This window comes from Nanorana parkeri, unplaced genomic scaffold (assembly GCF_000935625.1).
Source record: "Nanorana parkeri isolate BGI_ZX_2015 unplaced genomic scaffold, ASM93562v1 scaffold206, whole genome shotgun sequence".
Taxonomy (NCBI): Eukaryota; Metazoa; Chordata; class Amphibia; order Anura; family Dicroglossidae; genus Nanorana; species Nanorana parkeri.
In genome coordinates, this window is record NW_017306474.1 from 1,146,912 (window position 1) to 1,167,199 (window position 20,288).

General features: G+C 39.1%; 1 protein-coding gene across 4 annotated transcripts in view; it reads right to left on the reverse strand.

Moving 5' to 3' along the window:
* The window catches only part of TRPM3 (transient receptor potential cation channel subfamily M member 3), a 522,236-nt gene that overhangs the window by 33,840 nt on the left and 468,108 nt on the right, over window positions 1–20,288 (reverse strand). For all 4 annotated transcript variants that reach the window (XM_018555656.1, XM_018555654.1, XM_018555657.1 and 1 more), the window contains 2 exons: window positions 17,760–18,011; window positions 13,710–13,884 (listed from right to left, as the gene is read on the reverse strand). In XM_018555656.1, the coding sequence (XP_018411158.1) occupies window positions 13,710–13,884; window positions 17,760–18,011 (427 nt within the window). The remainder of the gene's footprint in view (window positions 1–13,709; window positions 13,885–17,759; window positions 18,012–20,288) is intronic.

Consider the following 20,288-nt stretch of genomic DNA (forward strand, 5'->3'; position numbering starts at 1 on the left):
GCCTGTTCGCAGCTCCATACACGGATTACGCTATGCACGCCACGGACGCCATGCCCACCGCGCACACGACGCGTACCCGGCCACCGCACAAGACGGACACAAGCCCGCAGAGCACGCCGCCGCCGCTACGACTTACAAGGGTTCAGAAACAGGTAAGGGAGACCTGTTTTAGCGGCACACTGTAGGAACACCAGCAACTATAGAGGAACAACAAATCCCAGCAATAATATATTAAACACCCTGTATAATGTATTATTGCTGGGATTTGGTGTTCCTCTATAACTGGTCAGTGGTAATCTGCATTGCGCAGTATAATTATTATACAGCGCACTGCAGAATACCACCAGCTATAGAGGACTACAAATCCTAGCAATAGTACATTATAGTATAATGTAATATTGCTACATTCCTCTATAGCTGCTGGTATTCTGTACTGCGCCGCTGTATAATGTACTATATTGCACACTACACTCTTTTTTTACTTCCACCGCGCCAAGCTTGCTCCCGTGATGGACTACAATCTCAATAGAAACTAGTAGTCCATCACTGGAGCCTTTTTTTTAAAATCCGATTAATCGATTAATCGAACTTAATAATCGGCTAACTAATTGATTATGAAAATAATCGTTAGCTGCAGCCCTACAATCAAGTCATATTCAGGTATTTGTACTTGTTGCTTTTTTAAATAAATGCATTCATTGGTGCTTTTGATAACTGCCTGGAATTCAGCTTTAATTCTATATTAATCTCAGATAATCTGCTGATGGTTGCCTTGATGCTTCATGGATCCTCAAACCCTTCCTGTTTTTTTTTAACTTTCCACTATGCATTAATGTGGAGTTGTGTACTGCTGAAAACAAAGTTTATTATCTGACTTTGTATTTGACAAATACTCTTCCCTTATAATATGTAGATTTTGATAGATGTATAGATATATGTTTAGGTTATATGGATAAAATAATGTGCACTATAATCCAATATAGAGAATTTAATCCTCTGCTTTCCAAAAATTATTTTCCCCCTTTACATAAAATCAGTGGTATACCTAGCATATTTAACACCCAGGGCAGATTATTTTCTAACACCGTTCATCCCTTTTTACTTCAAAATTATTTTCAGTAATAATAATGAAGTTAAAGTGATATTAAAGGCAATTTTTTTCCCTCCCCCCCATGTAAATGTTAGCACTTACCTTAAATGATGTCTCTTATTCTGGTCTTCCTCTTCTTTCCCCATGTTTTCATGTGTCCCTCCAGCGGTGCAACGTCACTCCGATCCAGCGCTGACTGCTCTGTCCCTCCGATCCAGCGGTGTCTGCATGCAGGTGCACGCGTCCATAGACTTACCTTGCGTCTCTGCTTGTCTCCCGGCCGAAAATCGGAACTGCGCATGCACCCGCCCCAAGATCCTTTGCGGCCGTACGAGCAGTTCCTGATTCTCAGCCCGGGTGCGAGCAGCGATAACGAGGTAAGTTTAAAATGATTTCAAGCGTTTTTTTTTTTTTTTTTACACTTCTTGCCTATATCTACTGCTTGCTAGCAGTAGATATAAGCAAAAAAAACCGGAGGGTTTAGAACCCCTTTAAATTAATTCTAATAACAGACAGATAAAAAAGACAGAGAATATTTTTCTCAAATGTTACATATATAATCATATTGGTAAAAAGAAAAAGGGGGTGTAATAACAGTGCATGTAGTACACCATGGGCAGGGCCGGCCTTAGGGGTGTGCGAGTTGTGCAGCCGCACAGGACGCCATGGCAACAAAGGCGCCAGGCGGCCAACACAGCTCGTCCTCGGGGCGGCTTCTCTCCTCCTCACCGCTGGCCATCCGACATGACAGCGCTCCCTAATCCGCTCCAGTCCCCCCCCACTTCAGCGCTGTTCCGCTGTTCTCGGATTCCCACTGCCTGTATGGGCTGAGGAAGCGGTGGGGGGGTGGGCGCAGGAGGGAGCGCTGCCTGCTGTCAGGATGGCTGAGCGGTGAGGGAGAGAGAAGCCGCGCCCTCAGCTGTCAGGGTGGCCGAGCGGGGAGGAGATCAGAGCCGCTGTCATCCTGTCAGTTTCAGGATGACAGCGGCTCTGTGTGCGTGGCAGAGTGGGGTTCGGTAAATATCAATGATGGGAAGGATAAACACTGGAGCGATCGTCATTCAGAAACTGCTGATAATAAATATTTTACTATCAGCAGTTTCTGAATGAATGGGAATCCGTTCACTGAGTGCTAAGGGTTCAGAAAAAGAAATTGAGGATTTGGTGTCCTCAATTTCTTTTCTATTTTAAAAGGGAAATGCCAGGGGCCTGTTTGGACCCCTAATATTTCCCCAAAGCCCTCCAACAGTAAATCATAAATAAATAATAAAAAAATGATTTCAAAAAAATTATAGAAAATGTAAAAAATTACTTTAAAAAGTGAAAACTGCCACCCCCCCCCCACACACACGTATTATTAGACATGCGCGAAGATTAAAAATGAATTTCAGATGAAATGAACGAAAACTAAAAATGTTTCATTCATTTCATCAAACAAAACAAATGTTTATGCTATTTTGGATTCAGCCACTGGCCTGTTCTGCAGGCAGGGCGCATGACGTCATATAACACCGCACGTGTTGGGTGCCGCCATCTTGGTGTATATCTAGGTATACACCAAGATGGTGGGGCCAGTCATGGCGTCATGTAACGTCATGCTCCCCGCCTGATGGTGGCACGCAAGATGGTGGCACGCATTCACAGAACACGCCGGTGGCCAACATGACCGCCGCACATTCTCAAACAAATTATTATGTGCCTGAATACATTTTTCGTATATTCGGACATGTAGTAATTCATTCATTTTACATGTAGTCTGGGTTTTGTGTTCTGTTTTCTATTTTTACTTTTCTAGATGCACTTACTTGAAAAAAAGGGATCAGCGTGACAACCTGACAATTTATTTTTATAGACTCTATTTTAGTTTGACATTTATTGTTTATCACTTGTTTGCCTTCTGTTGTTTATTTGATAAGAATACTTATATTGTGTCTACAAGTTTAATACCTTTGAATAAAATTTGTATTTTTATCATACTTTTTAATACTGTATGTTTATTTGCGGCTTAACAAAATAGGAGTCTTTAAATGGTGCGGATATTGGGGGAAATGGGTGTGGTTACTGGGGGTGTGGCCACTAAAGGGTGTGGTCACTGAGGGGTGCTGTAAAGCTTTCTTGCACATGGCGCCTAAAGGCCTAAGGCCGGCCCTGACCATGGGGCTACATGCATTGATAGTGACAAGCTTACTGGGCACTAAATTATAGTGATATGGTCCTCTAGACCAGTGGTTCCTAACCTTACTGAGATCAGAGCCTGGTAAATTCTTCCAAACCTTCAATGCCCCAACAGTAAAAAAAAACTATACTCATGCAATTAAAGTATGACAAATGACAAGTGAACTTGACAAGTGACTTGCTATTATTGTCTGTGACAGAGCAGTAAAATAGCAGAAGAAAAAGTGAGTGCCCTGCAGACCTAGCAGACAGGAAGCTGCGGCTAAGCAGGAGGAATGCTGTGGCCCGGTAGACGGCCAAGGCTCAGAGGTTGAGAACCACTGCTCTAGACAACTTAACAATATGTAGGCAGAAAATGGCAATTTAGACAATACAAGGGCCATGACTGGGTAATCACATGCAATACTGAACAGCAAACAGTCAATTGTTACAATGTGTATGCTGCAAATGGGCAAATTAAGCGATATGCATTCAACAGATGGAAAATTTTGATAATAAAAAAAAAAACCTAGCAATTGTGATAATATACATGTATCAAACTGGTTGTCATGACAATATGCGTACAACAAACAGAGTTGTGACCATATTCAGGTAAACAAGCAATTGTAATAATACTGTATATTGGCAATGGTGACAATATGTGAATAAAAAAATGGTAAATTTTTACAATATGTTGACAACTTACTGGCAACCATGACAATATGCATACAACAAATGAGCAATCAGGACAATGTATAGGAAACAATCTAGCAGTCATAAAAATATGCAGACAACAAACCGGCAATTGTGCCACTATGCTTTCCAACAAAGGGGCAATCTTGAAAATATCAGGCCAACAAATGGGCACTCGTGACAAATCCGCCTCCTGCCTCCGGAAAAATATCTCCCCTCTCACTTCATCATCTCTTCCAGCAAAAATTTCCCCTTCACTCCACCACCCCCAGAGCAAAATTCTTCCCCTCCCTCCCCCCCCCTAAAAGAAATCTCACCAGTCACTCTACAACCTCTCCAATAAAAAATCTCCCCACTCTCAACCCCCCCGGACAAGACAACTCTGCCCTAACTCCACAACACCCCAGCAATATTAACCCCGTTCTCCCACTCAATGCACTCATTTAGACACCCAGCTACTAGTAAATTAAAATCTATCAAGGTTTCCCTTCTGCTGTGCCATAGGACACTTTACAGTTGAGGATGAGCCATAAGGGTTCCATCAGCTCAGTCTGGGCTTCTGTATCTGAGGTCTGTAAAGTGCATATTACCACATAGCAGGAATGAGCGGGGTGGGCAGGGTTCAGTCCTAGAGCACCCTCAATCTGGCTGTACCTGGGGCTGAACGACAACCCCCAGGTATGTCAGATTGAGGGTGAAATCCCTAATATTTTAATTGAAGTGGATTTTGTTGTAAACTGGATTATTGGGCTAATCAGACAAAATGTCAATGGAGATGTTTTTTAAGAAGCCTGTCTCTACTTAGTACTTTATATTTCAGTGTTTTGTTTTATATTATTCTTATACTGCTGCTCTTGCTTCTTACAGTGTACATTTTTAGCAAAAGCACAAAAATCACTTAGCCTGTCTGCTTTTTACTTGTTTTTTCAAGCTGAGTAGTGCCATTGTCATACTCCTTGACATGTACAATATTATATACAATCTATACAGTTTGTATAGGAACAGCATTTACAAGTCTTTGCTTTTATAAAGCTTATTTAAGCACTTCAGCACAATATAACACATGTCTGTTCTGTCTACACTCCTTCACTGAGCACAGTAACAGCATGTACCGTCCACTTGCTTTGTTTGACACAAAGAGATCAGTTCCCCTTTTCATGTGATGACATAATGGTTCAGAAAGGATGTAGATAAGATTTCTTGCCAGGTTTAACATGAGGTTTGGTAAAATCACATGATAAATTATGAACTGATTGCAATCACATTGTAATGATGTATTTTAATGGAAAAAAAATCAGTATAAGCAGGGAATTCAAGCTTTCAGATTAGGTTTACATGAAAGTCATAGCAGGTCAACAGTAAAGCATGCTTTGTTATTTACTGCATAAGATAAGGACTGAGAAAAGTAAGCCGGATAGCATACCATATGTAACCTGTACATTTCTCAAGTGCACATATTTTAATCTGCAACAAATGCAACCACATTGGGACAAGCATGTTATCATTGCATTAATGGATTTACTTGTGTTTTTTTAATGCAAAACATGTTCTCCAACAACATTTTTAAAGAAATTGTACTTATGTTCAATGAATATCATAAGTAAAGGCAAATTTGCTTTACAGTACTGGGGTCCTGGTTTTGTTCTCCCCAAAGATACTATCTGTGTTTACTTCGTATGTTCTGTTTTTGGCTGGTTTGCCTCCAGGCTCTGTGGTTTCCTTCCACAATCCAAAACCACAATGTTAAAATAAATGGCTTTCACCCAAACTAGCAAGTGAGTAGGGACATTAGATTGTAACCTCTGTTGAGAACTGGATCTTAAGGGAAACTTCTCTCTAAAAGTATAAGCACTATATACATTTATAAAATAAATAAAAAGTTTCTGAATAGTGTAAACATCTGTAGTAAATGTTATTATCACCTTAAGACAACTCTAGTTACTAAAGCTATATTCCCATCACAGATGCACATCCATATTGGTACTGGAAGAATTGCTTCCTTTCTATTTACAGGAGAACTATGAGTGCTTTTCACTCACTTCATAGTTCTAGTCGACCTGTGACAATGAGACTGTCACAGGTCGGCTTAGTAGATCGGGAGGTGAGCGAACACATACCGGTATTCGCTCACCTCTCGATCCTGGGAGGGGCTGGATTCCCCCCTCCCTGCTCCGATCCGCCAGCGCTGACTGGCGGAACGGACGGGGGAGGGGGCGGGTACAGCTGGCTCTGCCTCTAGATAGGCAGAGCCAGCTGTCAGTCACGCAGCTGGGCGGATCCCGGCACAATTGTCGGGATAAGCTTCAGCTGCGGCGTCTCAGTATATCGCGAGCAGCAGCTCGCGGTATACTGCGGCGTCTCAGTATACCGCGAGCTACAGCTCGTGGTATACTGAGCCTAGGGTGACGGGAGGACGCTAGTTTGTGTCCTCCCGTTACCCTAAGGAGAACTATGGGGGAAAGCCTTAACCCCATAGTTCTCCTTTAAGCTCAAATGTTTAGGATTATAAGTATAAAGTATATATAAATATTATTGCTAAAAATGATATCAAGGTGCAGCACTTAGAACCATAAACACGCTAATAGTAATAATGATATTTCATATCTTCACATACTTCAACATGTAGTTGAAAACCATTAGTATAATATGTGCAAATGCACATTAAAGTGACAAGTGCTCAAATGTCCATGATGTATTATGTCCTCAAATATTGCAGGGCAATGTGAATCCACTAAGATATCCCCTTCAAATACGGAATGTAAACTCCAATTGCTCAGTGTCCAACGTTTTTCACACTTGGTGAGACAGAACTGCGAGTCCAATCCAACCAGTTCATCTTATGCATTGAGAAAGTTGGACACTGAGCACTTGGAGTTTACATTCAGTATTTGGAGGGAATATCTTTGTTGATTCACATTGCCCTGCAATATCTGTAATATCTGTGGACATAATACAACATGGTGTTTTGAGCACTTGTCACTTTAATTTGCTTTTGCACATACTGTATTATACTAATGGTTTTCAACTCAATATTTATGTGAAATATCATTTTTTTAGAGTATTTATAGTTCTAAGCTCTGGACCTATAAACTGTTAGCATTAGTTTTTATGCTTTGCTTCTGGTGTTGGCTACTGTTGTAGAGTTGTTATTGTAATACACAGAAGGATTTCATTGGAGATTTTTAAATATAAATATAATATATAGCTTGATACAAAACACATTAACCAAAGTTTACAACAACTCCCAATCGTAAGGCTATTTTCCAAATATTTTCCAAATATTTACAAAATCTTTTAGAGTCCAATTCCCTTAAGTTGTCAGACTGATCATGTCACATCCAATATGCTATACAAAACATAGTTGAAATGATCACATGGCCTGCAAATACTGTGTGGCATATTACATACAGCGACAGGTTCAGGACTCAACTATTTTAGAGTAATAATTTAAATGTCAGTAAAAACAAGGAACAATTTGGTAACTCTCAAGCAACCAGAAACTACAGTTATCCAGCATCTACCAATACCTATGGATGTCAGTAAATGGCACCTTTTCAGACTGGGCTAGTGTAATGAGCGGTGTGCCTCAGGGTTCTGTGCTGGGTCCCATATTGTTCAACTTATTTATTAATGACATCGGGGAGGGTGTTAACAGAGATATTTCCGTGTTTGCAGATGACACCAAAATAGGGAGGGTAATAGACACGGACTTAGACACTATAACATTACAGGAGGACCTGTATAAAATAGGGGAGTGGGCATTAATGTGGCAGATGAGGTTTAATGTCGATAAATGCAAAGTAATGCACTTTGGAGTTAAAAATAAACAAATGGGTTATACAATTATGGGTATGCCGCTGGGGAAGTCAGAAATGGAGAAGGATTTGGGGGTCATTGTAGACCACAAACTGAAAGGTAGCTTGCAGTGCCAGGCTGCTGTAAACAAAGCTAGCAGGGTCTTGTCCTGTATTAAAAAGGGGATGTATTGCAGGGACAAGTCTATAATTTTGCCACTTTATAGATCATTGGTTCGACCTCATCTGGAGTACGCGGTCCAGTTCTGGTCACCAGTACTAAGAAAAGATGTCCTTGAGTTGGAAAAAGTCCAGCGGAGGGCAACCAAACTAATTAGGGGTATGGAGGACCTAAATTAGGGGTATGGAGGATACTAAATTTAAACATGTTCACATTAGAGGTGAGGAGATTAAGGGGGGATATGATTTCCATGTACAAGATGTTCAATGGTGGTAACAACATTAGCGATAAACTGTTTAAAATTAACTCCATTACAAAAACTAGAGGCCACCACCTAAAATTGGTGGAAAAAAAATTCCAGCACAAGGGGCGAAGGGGGTTCTTCACAGTAAGATCAGTTAGGGTCTGGAACTCACTGCCACAGGCGGTGATTTCAGCAAAGAATGTGGAATTGTTCAAGAAACTTTTGGACGATTTCTTAAGGGACCGTAATATACAGGGGTACAGATACTCCTAGAATGAGATCCTAATAGGTTGGACTTGATGGACTAATGTCTTTATTCAACCTCAAATACTATGTAACTATGTCAAATCCTGCAACCTAGTTTTCAAGAACCTGGACTTGTGACAGAGTATATATACACACTAGACATGGGGGAAGGAGATGCCTTGTTTCCTCTAATCCAAATAATCAAGAAGAGGGTAAAAACACTGTACCCTACCCTATCTGCCACTTCACTAGGCCTGCTCTTTATTATGAAGCAAAATACCATATTAGTGATCGGTTTCCTTAATATGCACTAAAAACTGTACAAGTAAACATTATACAGTATACATCAGGCATTCAAGCAATCGGAAAAAAAACTTAAGGACATATGTTCTTGATTTTTTTGGCTGCTTGCTTGATAGACATGTGTACATTAAACAATTTTGTTAGCAATTACATTTGTTTAAACTTCTCTATTTATATCTTGCGGCCAACCACGGCTAGATTCTGCAGCCGGCAGCTAAGTGTATACAACGGGTAGTGGGCTGGAGCAAAAGCCAGCCTGCTACTGGCTATTTCAAATTGCAATAGCCAATAGCAGGCTGGCTATTGCACCCAGCCACCAAGCAGAGTAGAACTTTCTCTCTCAGGTCTGCTCCTCTGCTCATTGACAGCAGGCATTGCTATTGGGTATTGCTCCCGCCACTGCCCGCTGTTTACATTCACTGCATCTGTAGAGTCTAGAGTGCAGATGAATGATTCTGCGGGGAGGCTTTATGCTTGAGAGTTAATAGTAACTCTCAAGCAACCAGAAACTACAGTTATCCAGCATCTACCAATCCCTATGGGTGTCAGAAAACTGGGAGTTCACTGTATCTAGATATGATACCATTTAATTGGATTAGTGAAACTGCATTTATATTAACAATCCAATTACGTGCAAGTTCTTATTTTCTATGTTTTTCTGTGCATAGTTGGATTGGTATATGAAGCGAGTAGCGGTTTACTGGACTCAATGAACATTCTTCTACTTTAGTAAATTAACCCCAATGACTAATTACATAAGATCTGCAAGCTTTTGGGGTTTTAGATCCCTCCTTCAGATGCAGTTTACATTACATATAGAAAGGATATCAGTACTCTGAAAACTTTTTCATTTCAGATAACAGAACCACAAGCAGTGCTCTACAACATGAGCTACAATGAGAAAATGTTATTTATTGCAGTGATAGTACTATGCAAAGCCTACATGATGAAAAAGCCAATGTTTCTCAGCTGCACTACTGACATGCAATACATCATTGCTGCAAGATAAAGGAGAACCTAACGAATCATAAGGTATTACTTTAAATATTAAATCCAGCACAAGTATTTTATTAAATTCAACTCCTAATTTCACAGACATTTGTGTAACTGAATATTACATTACTCCGCCATCCTCCATTTTTTATGACATGACATAGTCCATTTTTACCAGGTAACATATAATTGTATTGCATTTATAACTAACAAAGGGAAGCGCAGTATATATATTTACCAGGCAATATTTGCTTACCTTGCACATATTAATTTCCTTTCAAGCATGCCCCATTCTTTCTGGAGCTGCTCCCTGTAATAGTGGGCGAGTGTATACTTTTCTTTTACAAAAGGTTTTATTGGAGCACAAAATGGTATATAGAAGCTACATAGAATATTCAGTGCAACTAACCCCGGATGATATTTGCACCGGATAACACAAAGTCACACTGTCATGGGTAGAAGATTATTATAATCCATAATGTACATATAAAGTAAAGTAACTGTGATAAGAAGCAATACAACATATCGATAGATAAACAGGAACGCAACAGGAAGGAACATTGTCCAAAATGCTGCAATTGTTGGTTGCTTTTGCAGTGTGATGGGTAAGACACCATAAGATGTCAGAGATGATAACCTGCTGCAAGGTAAGAAGAAAGGGTGTATACTTTTCTGATTTTCATGTATATTCTTTGTTGCTGGGTAAAATGTAGTGATAACTTGAACATGAACATAAATGGGCATTTTGGTTATAATTACATTCTATCAGGCCTATTTACTAGGGTAGAACACAATGTAATGATGTACAAAGTGCAGTAAGCTACGCCAAGCACATTTCATAATTTTTATTACCTGACCACAGTAAACTGAAATATTACAGCTTGTTATGACCTACATTCACTTTACATAGTTCTTGCAGTAAATCAGCTCATTGTTAAATGTAAAGTTAGCCTGGCTGACACAATAAGGCACATAAAACTACATGCTGTTACAAAAGCATGTCTGGTAAGCTAAGATGCACCACAAAAGGTGGAGATTTGAAGTAAATATGAATAAATCTTCCCTTGCTTTTTCTAGTTACAACATGAATCTCAAAATATTTCTGCTCCTCAAAAATAAAATTTAGTTTTGTTTTCCCCACTGCGTTTTAAAAAATAGCTTCAATGGAACATGTTTATGGCAACAATATAGTAATAGGTGTTAAGCTGCATCTATGAATGTGGACTTAAGCTGACATAATTGATTAAAAAAATAAATCACATCACTAATAGAAGAATTTATCGTAAGCAGAGTAAGTCTGTAAACCGATAAAATTCTAAAATCTATATCAATTGTCCTAGGCAGTCTATATTTCCTACAGCGTTATTTTCATTTTCTTAGTACAGAATCAGTTCAGAGAAAAATCAGTTTGGCTGCTATGGGCTGCTATGGGCAACAGACATTTTTTTTTCTTCAGACTGACTGATAAATTAAGACCACAGTACGGGTGAACTTGGGGATATTAAATTCCCTTTACTGTTCTCTTTCCTCATAAAAGACAATTACTTTAAAAGCTTAATTTACTGAAGCGTGAAGTGAAATGAGAGGTGAAGGAAAGTGAGACTGGGCCTTCATTCCCTATAATTAGAAGTAAGAAGCTACCTGTGTTTCTTTCGTTTTGGCTTGGCGGCATTCGGCTATTCACTCACTGCCGTTCGGCCCCTACGAGAATAGTTTGAACGGCAGCGAGTAGCCTGCCAGAGGTTCGGCTCAGCCGATCCAGATGTTGGATTTGCTGTGTTGAACTCCATCTGCACCTCAGCGCAGCTGAACATGCTGGGCATGTTTGGCCGAACCAAAGCGAGCTGAAGCAAGCCGATGTGCGGCTGATTTCAGCCGTTGTATGGCTGAAATTAGCCGTACAAGCCTGAAGTGAATAGCCGAACAGCGTTCGGCTCACCTCACTTTCGGTCGGTTATTCACTCGGCTGCCTTCGGCAACCTTGAAAAGTGTCTGCTATTTACAGTCCATTGAGATTTTAAAAGTTCAGCCACACGGTTGAAGAGATAGAGTCTTATCCTTGTGTTTAATCTTTGTAATTTGAGCCTATTGTGTTTGCAGGTTTTTCAGCTTTTATCTCATTAATATATTTCTAAATAACATGAGATGGTGATATACATGTAAATTACTTCAAATAGCAAGGTGCTATAATTGAGTGAATGGTAATGCTTTTTAACTACCTTCCATCCATGGCCGTTTGTGAACGGCCGGACGGACGTCTGCTAGGAGCGGGAGGGCGTCTTGAGACGTCCTGCCCCTCCCCCTTCTCATGTGCGGCACTCAGCGCGCACACGAGAGGGGAAACGGTAAGCATGTAAACAGCCAGCGATGGCTGTTTACATACAAGCGATCAGGCGTCTCTAGAGACGCCCGATCGCTTGCAGGAGCTGCGGGTGTGCGCCGCCCCCCCCCCCAATGAGCGGTAAATACGTTTAAAGCGTCGCCTATGGCCAATTTTGGTTGCGGGAAGTTTTCTGCGATTTCGCGGGCGCGCGCAATTTTAAAGGTTGACATGTTTAGTGTCTATTTACCCGACGTGACCCTGTCTTTTATATTATACCAAAAAATTGGGGTGAAAATAAATGTTTCATAACATTTTATAGGTTTTTTTTCAAAATTTAGGGTACTTTTTTTGTTATATAGTAAAAAATAAAAACCCCAGTGGTGATTAAATACCACTAAAAGAAAGCTCTATCTGTCCCCAAAAAATTGTATGAAATTCATTTCAGTACAGCGTTGCATGACGGAATAAACATCAGTCAAAGTACCACAGCGCTGAATACTGAAAAATGGCCTGGCCAGGAAGGGGGTGAAACACCATGGCCTTTAAGTGGTTAAGCTTTTTCTTTTCCAATGTGTTGTTTCCATTGTTATTGTTATATGCAAAACATATTTCATTTATAACATTCCTTTAAAAAAAATTGATCTGAGATCATTGTCTGCCTTTAAAAAACACCTTCTTAAGGAAATAGTGCCCATAGTAGCTAACAGTAGTCATTTACATTTAACTATACCTGTTCTGTAATGTTGAAGATGTTTGGCAGCATATCCAAGCTGCTTCTTCCATTCTTTTTAATGTTAACAACGTAACCCAGCATTTATATCCATTTGGATATAAATGCAGGGGGTATCCTCATAACACTCATTAGAACTGAAAAAGTGACTTGGCTAAGCTGTTAAACATCTTTAAAACATCTTCAACATTATAGGACAAGTCCAGCTGAATGTGACTAACTAACTACTACTAGCTATATCATGACATGGATAAATGAAAACCTTTGCAAACATACTGCCCAAAATTGTGAAATTATAAAGGATGGGATCTTAAAAGAAAGTAATTTTTGGGTCCCCTGCTTCTGTTATCTAAAAGACCCACACACTAATGAGATTGTCATTCTGCAATGATGCCTAAAAACAAACAAACACGATCCTATAATTAGGTTATGTAACACAAGGGCCTACTATGATAATAACCACATTTATCTCCCAGTAAAACTGAGTTTCAGTTAAATGTTCCCACTAGCATTCTTATAGTTACAGACACCTGCAGCAGTATTGAGGTATGTGTGTACACACAGCTAACCTTTCAGCTTAACTTGTATAGAAGCCCCAGCACACAACCCCCTATGCATCAATACCTTTGGGTATGTTACAGTTGCAGTAGATTTTATTTCCATGAAAGCCATGGAATTGGGTGTATGGTGGTGTAGGTGGTGCTTGTACCATAATTACCATTCAAAAGTTTGCATTGGACTGAAGAGTACTATAGCATTATTAAGGTTTTTCCAAATATTCTTACTTTATTCAAGAAAAGAAAATCAGCCCTTCCATTACTGCTCCCACTAGAGAGGGATTTGTTTTCTACATTTTGAGCCATGTATTGGGTGAAACATGACTCACCCAACATTACTTTGTAAATACAGTGTTAAAAACCTGAATAGGTAGGGGGAGAATCATAAAAGACTTGCTTACGGTCTATCTGGTCAGCAAACACTTCACCATAGATCATCCAGTAGGGCATGTAAAAAATGTTCTTTGCCAGTTTCCATGAGGCCTCCTCACTGGGGAAGAGAATGGCTTGCCTTGCCACACCAAAACTCATCAGCACCACTAACATAATGATCACAAAGTACATCATGTCGATCATCTGCACAAGTGAGGATACAGAGACAAAAAAAGAAAAATGATTAGAAGAACTCTATCTACTCTCCACTGACAGGAGAAGTGAGGGAATATTACAGAGAAGATATGGTGAGATCACTAGGCTGTTAAGCAGAAACATTTATCTAAGGCTTTATGTAAGCAATTGGTGGAGCAGGAGCTGGACAAGCAAACAATTTCCTTACATGTATTGCCTTTCTGTTCTGCAATACGCCTAAGTTGCTGAAATAACATCACGCATAGTGATCATTATTTTCTGAAGACCCCTCTACCTCCTTTATGTCAATATGAACATAACATGGAGTAGGGAGTAACATAAATGTCTGTTCTTATAGACAAATCTTTCTCAACCTTTTTACCTTGAGGAAACCTTGAAATAATGATCAGGTCTCAGGAAACCACTGCTAAAAATGATTAGACCTACAGGTAACAGTACATTTGCATGATCAGTAGGTTTTAAATAAAATAATAAAAAATGTGGCATACCTAGAGTATTTGACTCTAGGGCAGATCATTTTTAACACCCACTTGCTGTATATAACAACATTATTTTCAGGTATAATCTTGAAATGGAACTAATAATAATAATAACTTAAAAGAAATGCAGATAGTAAAAATTGTGGTGCCCCTTGGTCATTGTAGAAGTAAGCCCTTATGTTGGTGGTCAGTGGAAAATTGCTCCTTTGCAGTGGTGATCATTGTAGGTGGGAGATCAATAGGTTACTATTTAAGGAACCTTCTACGCATAAAATTGTTAATAGTAACAGTAAACAATACACCAGGGATGTTCAGATACCAAGTACCATACTCGGTACAGGTACAAGTGCAATGTACAGATACTTTTCCAGCTCCAAGACTAGACCAGGGAAATACTCAAAAGTTAGGAGGCAGCTGTCATTTTTAAGGAGCACACGGGACTCCTGGGATTTGTGCATCCCTGTTTTAATGTATTATTTGTTTTCTAATAAATATATATATATATAAGGGATGCACCAATACCATTTTTTCAAGTACAATTACGGATATTTGTCTAAGTGCTCACAGATACAATTACTGATACATTTTTGTTTATTGTCATGTGACAGTTTTCCTAAAACAATACAGATTACTGATTTCAGGACAATGGTGGAGTGCCAGAACCAGATCCCAACTGTGACCACTGCAACCCTGGTAATTCTCGTGAAAATGCCAAGTATTGGCCCTGGTATCCGAACTGGTATCTGAACAGCCCTACAATACACTGTACACTGGGCTCCAAAAAGTACCAGGATTCATACACGAGTACACTTCTTTTTTTTATTCCTGATTGGAAAAGCCACATTTTGCAAGTTATATAAGCTTACAATTGAATTTGCCTATTTAACTGCTAGTACTGTATACTAGTTTATATTGGATAGTAAAGCATCTGAAATTTTTTTCTGTGTCCTCTCCCACAGACTGGTCCCTCTGTTGATCAAAATATTACAGAATGTTATTCAGAAGAGGGCCCAGCAATTGCCTAAATAAGAGCATTCCCACTATCTCACATGAAAGCCACCCACTGTCTGCATAGAATAGTTAACTATTGAATTAGAGCCAGTGGGAAAGCTGTGAGATGAGCAAGCTAGCTTGAATCTAATTCCTTTTTGGTATTCAACCAAAGTCCTGGCATACTGGCAGCCCTTGGGGCAAATTAAAAAAAAAAGCTTTAATGCAGGTTTATTTTATATACTGTATGCATAAAGCATAAAGCATATATCTTCAGAATGTTTTCCAATATATTGCTATATTATCTCTTGTGCTTCCTCTTTCATTCGGTTAGCTTGAAAAATTTACAGAAAGATGTTTAAAAAAGGCAATTTAAAATGTCTTTCAGAGTCCTAAAAAATGTATGTTGCTTAGCTTAATACCTTCTGAAGTTTAAGGTGTACTGAAGAGAAGAAATAGGTGCACGAAGCAGTCCACGGTTTTAAACATACAATAGATCAATACACAATGAATTATAAATCAAACAGTGTTTTAATACTTGCAGTTCTACTGTCACTCATCTAATAAAGGTGTAAAAACACAGTGAGAGGAATTTATCAAAACTGGAGCAGACAGAACCTGGAGCAGCTGCTAATAGTAACAAATCAGCTTCTATCTTTCATTTTGAAAGCTTAACTGAACAAACTGAAGAGAGATGCTGATTGGTTGCCATGGGCAACTGCTCCAGATTCTTCTGCTCCAGTTTTCATAAATCCCCCCAGTATTTATAATGTGCCCTTCTATGCTGCACATAGCAAACATTATCATGAACATTTTCTGGCCGGATTATTAGTATCTAAAGTTATATTTTACATTACTGGTCACCTAGTTTATTTTTATATTTTGGTAAGTTTATCATTGCAAGTCATGTTGTACTATTAACACTTAAAGGGAAATTATAGTTGTTCATGGTCTATTTAATTCTTTAGTTTTTAAAAATGGCATAAACTGAAATTCGGTATCATTGCATTTCATGATTGTATAAAATCCTTATTTTACAAATATACAGGCCCTCCTAACCCTCTAGTGTCACACTTTTTTCACTCTGCTTTACTCAGCAGGAAAGCAGCTATCTGAATAATTAACGATTACACTCACCTAGCTACAAAATAATAAATATCAAATATATATTTACCTGACAAAAAACATTTAGGAAATAAAGTAAGAAAGAAAAACAGATATGCCAATAATGTACTGTAGCCAGTGCTGTATCATTCATTTCTCTGGTTCTGGTAGAGCAGTGATAACATTGTGGATGTGCCACACTGATAACAACATGCTGTGCTATGAACCATTTCCTGTGTGTATTAGGATTCCACAAGATCAGTGGTATCCTCAACAAGCTCAGGGACTGGCTAAGGCCACCTGGAGGAAAAATGTGATCCTGCTCAAAGGCTTATCAAATCCACAGTGTGGGATATAAAAGGGGACCAGGATATATTACAAACAAGAGGGTGCTCTAGAAGGAGCAGACTTTGGATTACCACTAGCTAAGCAAAAGCACTATATAAATATTGTTTATATGTACAAAAGATATATAAAATTGGTGAAAAGTCTACACAGCTCTATCATTTGAAGAACTGTAATATTGTAAGCAGCAAAATAATTATCTTTGCCAGTGGTATTTAATATCAGGCTTGTTCCTGATATTAAATCCTACCTTTACAGGTTCTTGACATATCTGTGGTATCCAATAGGCTATGTTCAAATCTTCTTTGTGTCAATAAGGATAGTGTAGACATCCATGATAATGGAATTTGAACATGTCTAGAGAACTTTGAATAAATGCAGACAATTGTGTCTACAGTTCTCCGAGAAAAAAAAACATTGTACTTTTAACGCAACAAGCCCTTTAAAGGCAATACTGAGACAAAAGGAAAGAAATCATTTTGGAATTGTCATTTCTGTTAGCTCCATGCTGTACAATTCCAGTTTTGTCAAATTTGTTATGTTGTCCTTTAACATCAATCCCATCTCAGTGATTTGTTGATACATCGCTATTGTTGCAATTTAGTACCTTTCCCTGAAGAAACTAATGCTTGCCCCACTGTGTCTTTTCTCAAAATGACAGAGTTGTGAAATGAAAAGGAGCATCATTTGCATCCCATATTAGCCAGAGTGTCAAAAAGTATCTCAGAGGATATCTCCAATCAGACTTCCATCTGTATATACTTTTGGAAAAAGCAGTGAGCCAATAACATAGGCCAAGAAAGATACACGGGGAGTAATGTATCTTTTTCTGCCTATGTGCAAAGTCTTTTTTATTTTATAGATATAGTTTTTCTTTAAACCAAAGCACAGGTTGGGTACGCAAATTCACACTATGCATTTAAAGGGTCAATAGGGTTCACTTACCATTTTGCCAATCATCATAACATATGGTCCAAGATACTTGTTGACACCAAAGATATCAAGCAAGCGTATATACCAGTAGATGATGTTTACACAGTATATCACTCGCCCATAGCTGCTGTAAGGTTGCTCTTGTAAGCGAAACACCATTCCAATAGAGAAGAGAAGGATGGAGATGAGATCTGTCACATTCCAGTATTCCTGCAGCCAAACCTTAAACTTCTGTAATAACTTCCCTGGTTCAGACATTAAGATCTGTGTGGAAACACAGCATATGACCACAATCAATACATAGGATGGAGATGCTTTGCACAAATGTTATGGAAACTGATATGTCAGGAAATCTATATCTCATATTGTATGAAATCTATGAACACGTACAGAAGAATCCCATCCAGGAGGAAGATCACTAATACAGTCATGTTGGATTTATTCTGTCACATTATAATATAATGTAATGTAATTAAATATCATATAATATAATTCAATCTTTCTGTTTATCACTTCAGAGGTACCCACGGAGGAGCTGTTTGGCACCTTCATTAATGTGCAGGGGGACATGGATTTTCATGTGTCTATGCTTTTCAATGAAACAATATTGTGCTTTATGGACAAATTCCAGGATGGAATCAGTAGTGCCTCAAAGACCAGGCACAGGTAATGGTCACTGTAGTACTGCTAGATATGGCACCAATACATTTAAAATTCTAAGGCCTCTTTCACATGGGCTGATCAGGAGAGTATACGTAAACAGATCCTCACCTGATCAGAGCAGTACCGCTCTGACATCCGTTTCCCTACAGTTTTTTCCTTCATCTTGTGATGGGGGAAAAAACTGAAACTGCCAGACAACATGTATGGCTGAGTGAAATCGGAAGTAAATGTGTCCGTTTACTTCAGATTACCCTGGTCTGGCACGATCCGGTCCGTCAAAACGGATCTCTGATCTCTTTGTTTTCCCTGATCTAGCCGGAGCCGGGGCTAACTGGTTGCAAACGGTCTGCCCATACACTTGCATAGAGCATCAGATCGGGTTAGGCGGAAAAACTGATAAGCAGACCCGATCGGACCGCTCGTGTGAAAGGGGCCTAAGGGTTAGATTAACATTGGGGTTAGGGATTAAGGTTCAAGGGTTAAAATGATTACATGTTAGACTCAGTTTAATGGTTAAGGTTAAAATGTGTATATAGCCAAAACTTATTTTATTAAGTTGTGGATAAAGAAAGGAAGTGTTAAATTAGCTGTCAGTCAAATTGTTGCTGTCCGTGTCCCAGTGGAGAGATTTCCCTTCACCGCCTGTCCAGGAGATGCAGCAGGAGAAAGTATTCATTGAAACAGTTGTCTAAATTGGAAGACATCCACTCACATACTGTTCCAGTGACAACTGTAAAATTCTGAATTTCCTGTCTCTTTGGGGTTGATTGACTAAATGGAAATAGGCTGATGACTTCACTTTGTAAGGGAATTGCAAGCCAATTTGCACTTTGCATGGGATGTTTCCCTAGTTTGGTGAATGTGGTGAAATTTCACTTTGCAAAGAATATCCAATCATGTGCAAGGAAAATTAATTTATTTTTTATTTTTGCTTGCACATGGTAACATGATGAAAGTCCACAGATCTTTACCACATTTACCAAGCTAAGGGGAAACTTCAACTGCAAAGTAAAAATTCCTTCCAAAGTGAACAGCCTATTTGCCTTTATCAACTGCTTTGTGTCTTGGTGATAACAGTCACTAGAACATATATCAAGATGGTAGAACTTTCTAAGTTTTAAAATGGAGGTTAAGAGTTAGAGAAAAGCTTGTACTGAGATGTCATGACTGCTATCACTGACCTGTTTGCTTTCCTGGTGACTGACTCAACAAGCCCACAGCTCGTGAAGCCAGAACTCCTGATCTGCATACTTTGTTTGAGTCAGTGACTTGTATTGGCAACTGCTTATCATTTGGATAACCATAGCAGACAGGCAACCAGCATTTTAGATCAGAGTTAAGCAAATGCAATTGGTATACCACAAGGCAGAGCACCACCTGCCAAAGTAATTCAAAGTGATCAATCAGGTACCATCTACTTCCTCTTTTTAAAGCACCTCACATGTTGTAAAAATCCAACCTTTACTAAAAACATCATAGCATAATAAAATCTATTAAGGCTTTTGTCATGCTAGTATTGACTAAAATATCTCTGAGGGTATTGCACACAGATTCCAACAACAATATAACTAGTTTCACAGCAGATCAATATTGGCAAGGCAAGATATTTGCACAGATTCCAGATATAATCCCAATAGCACAGTAAAGTACAACTGTGCATTTATCCGGTTATCTGGATATCAATACATCATGTATCCATGAATCGCTTTGTCGGCATGTTGCAGGTGCTGAACCCTCAGAGTGATAACATAGGATTCTAGTTAGAGGGGCTCATTAAATCCTCTCTCTCTCTCTCTCTCTTTCTCTCTCTCTCTCTCTTTCTCTCTCTCTCTCTCTCTGTCTTTCTCTCTCTCTCTCTCTTTCTCTCTCTCTCTCTCT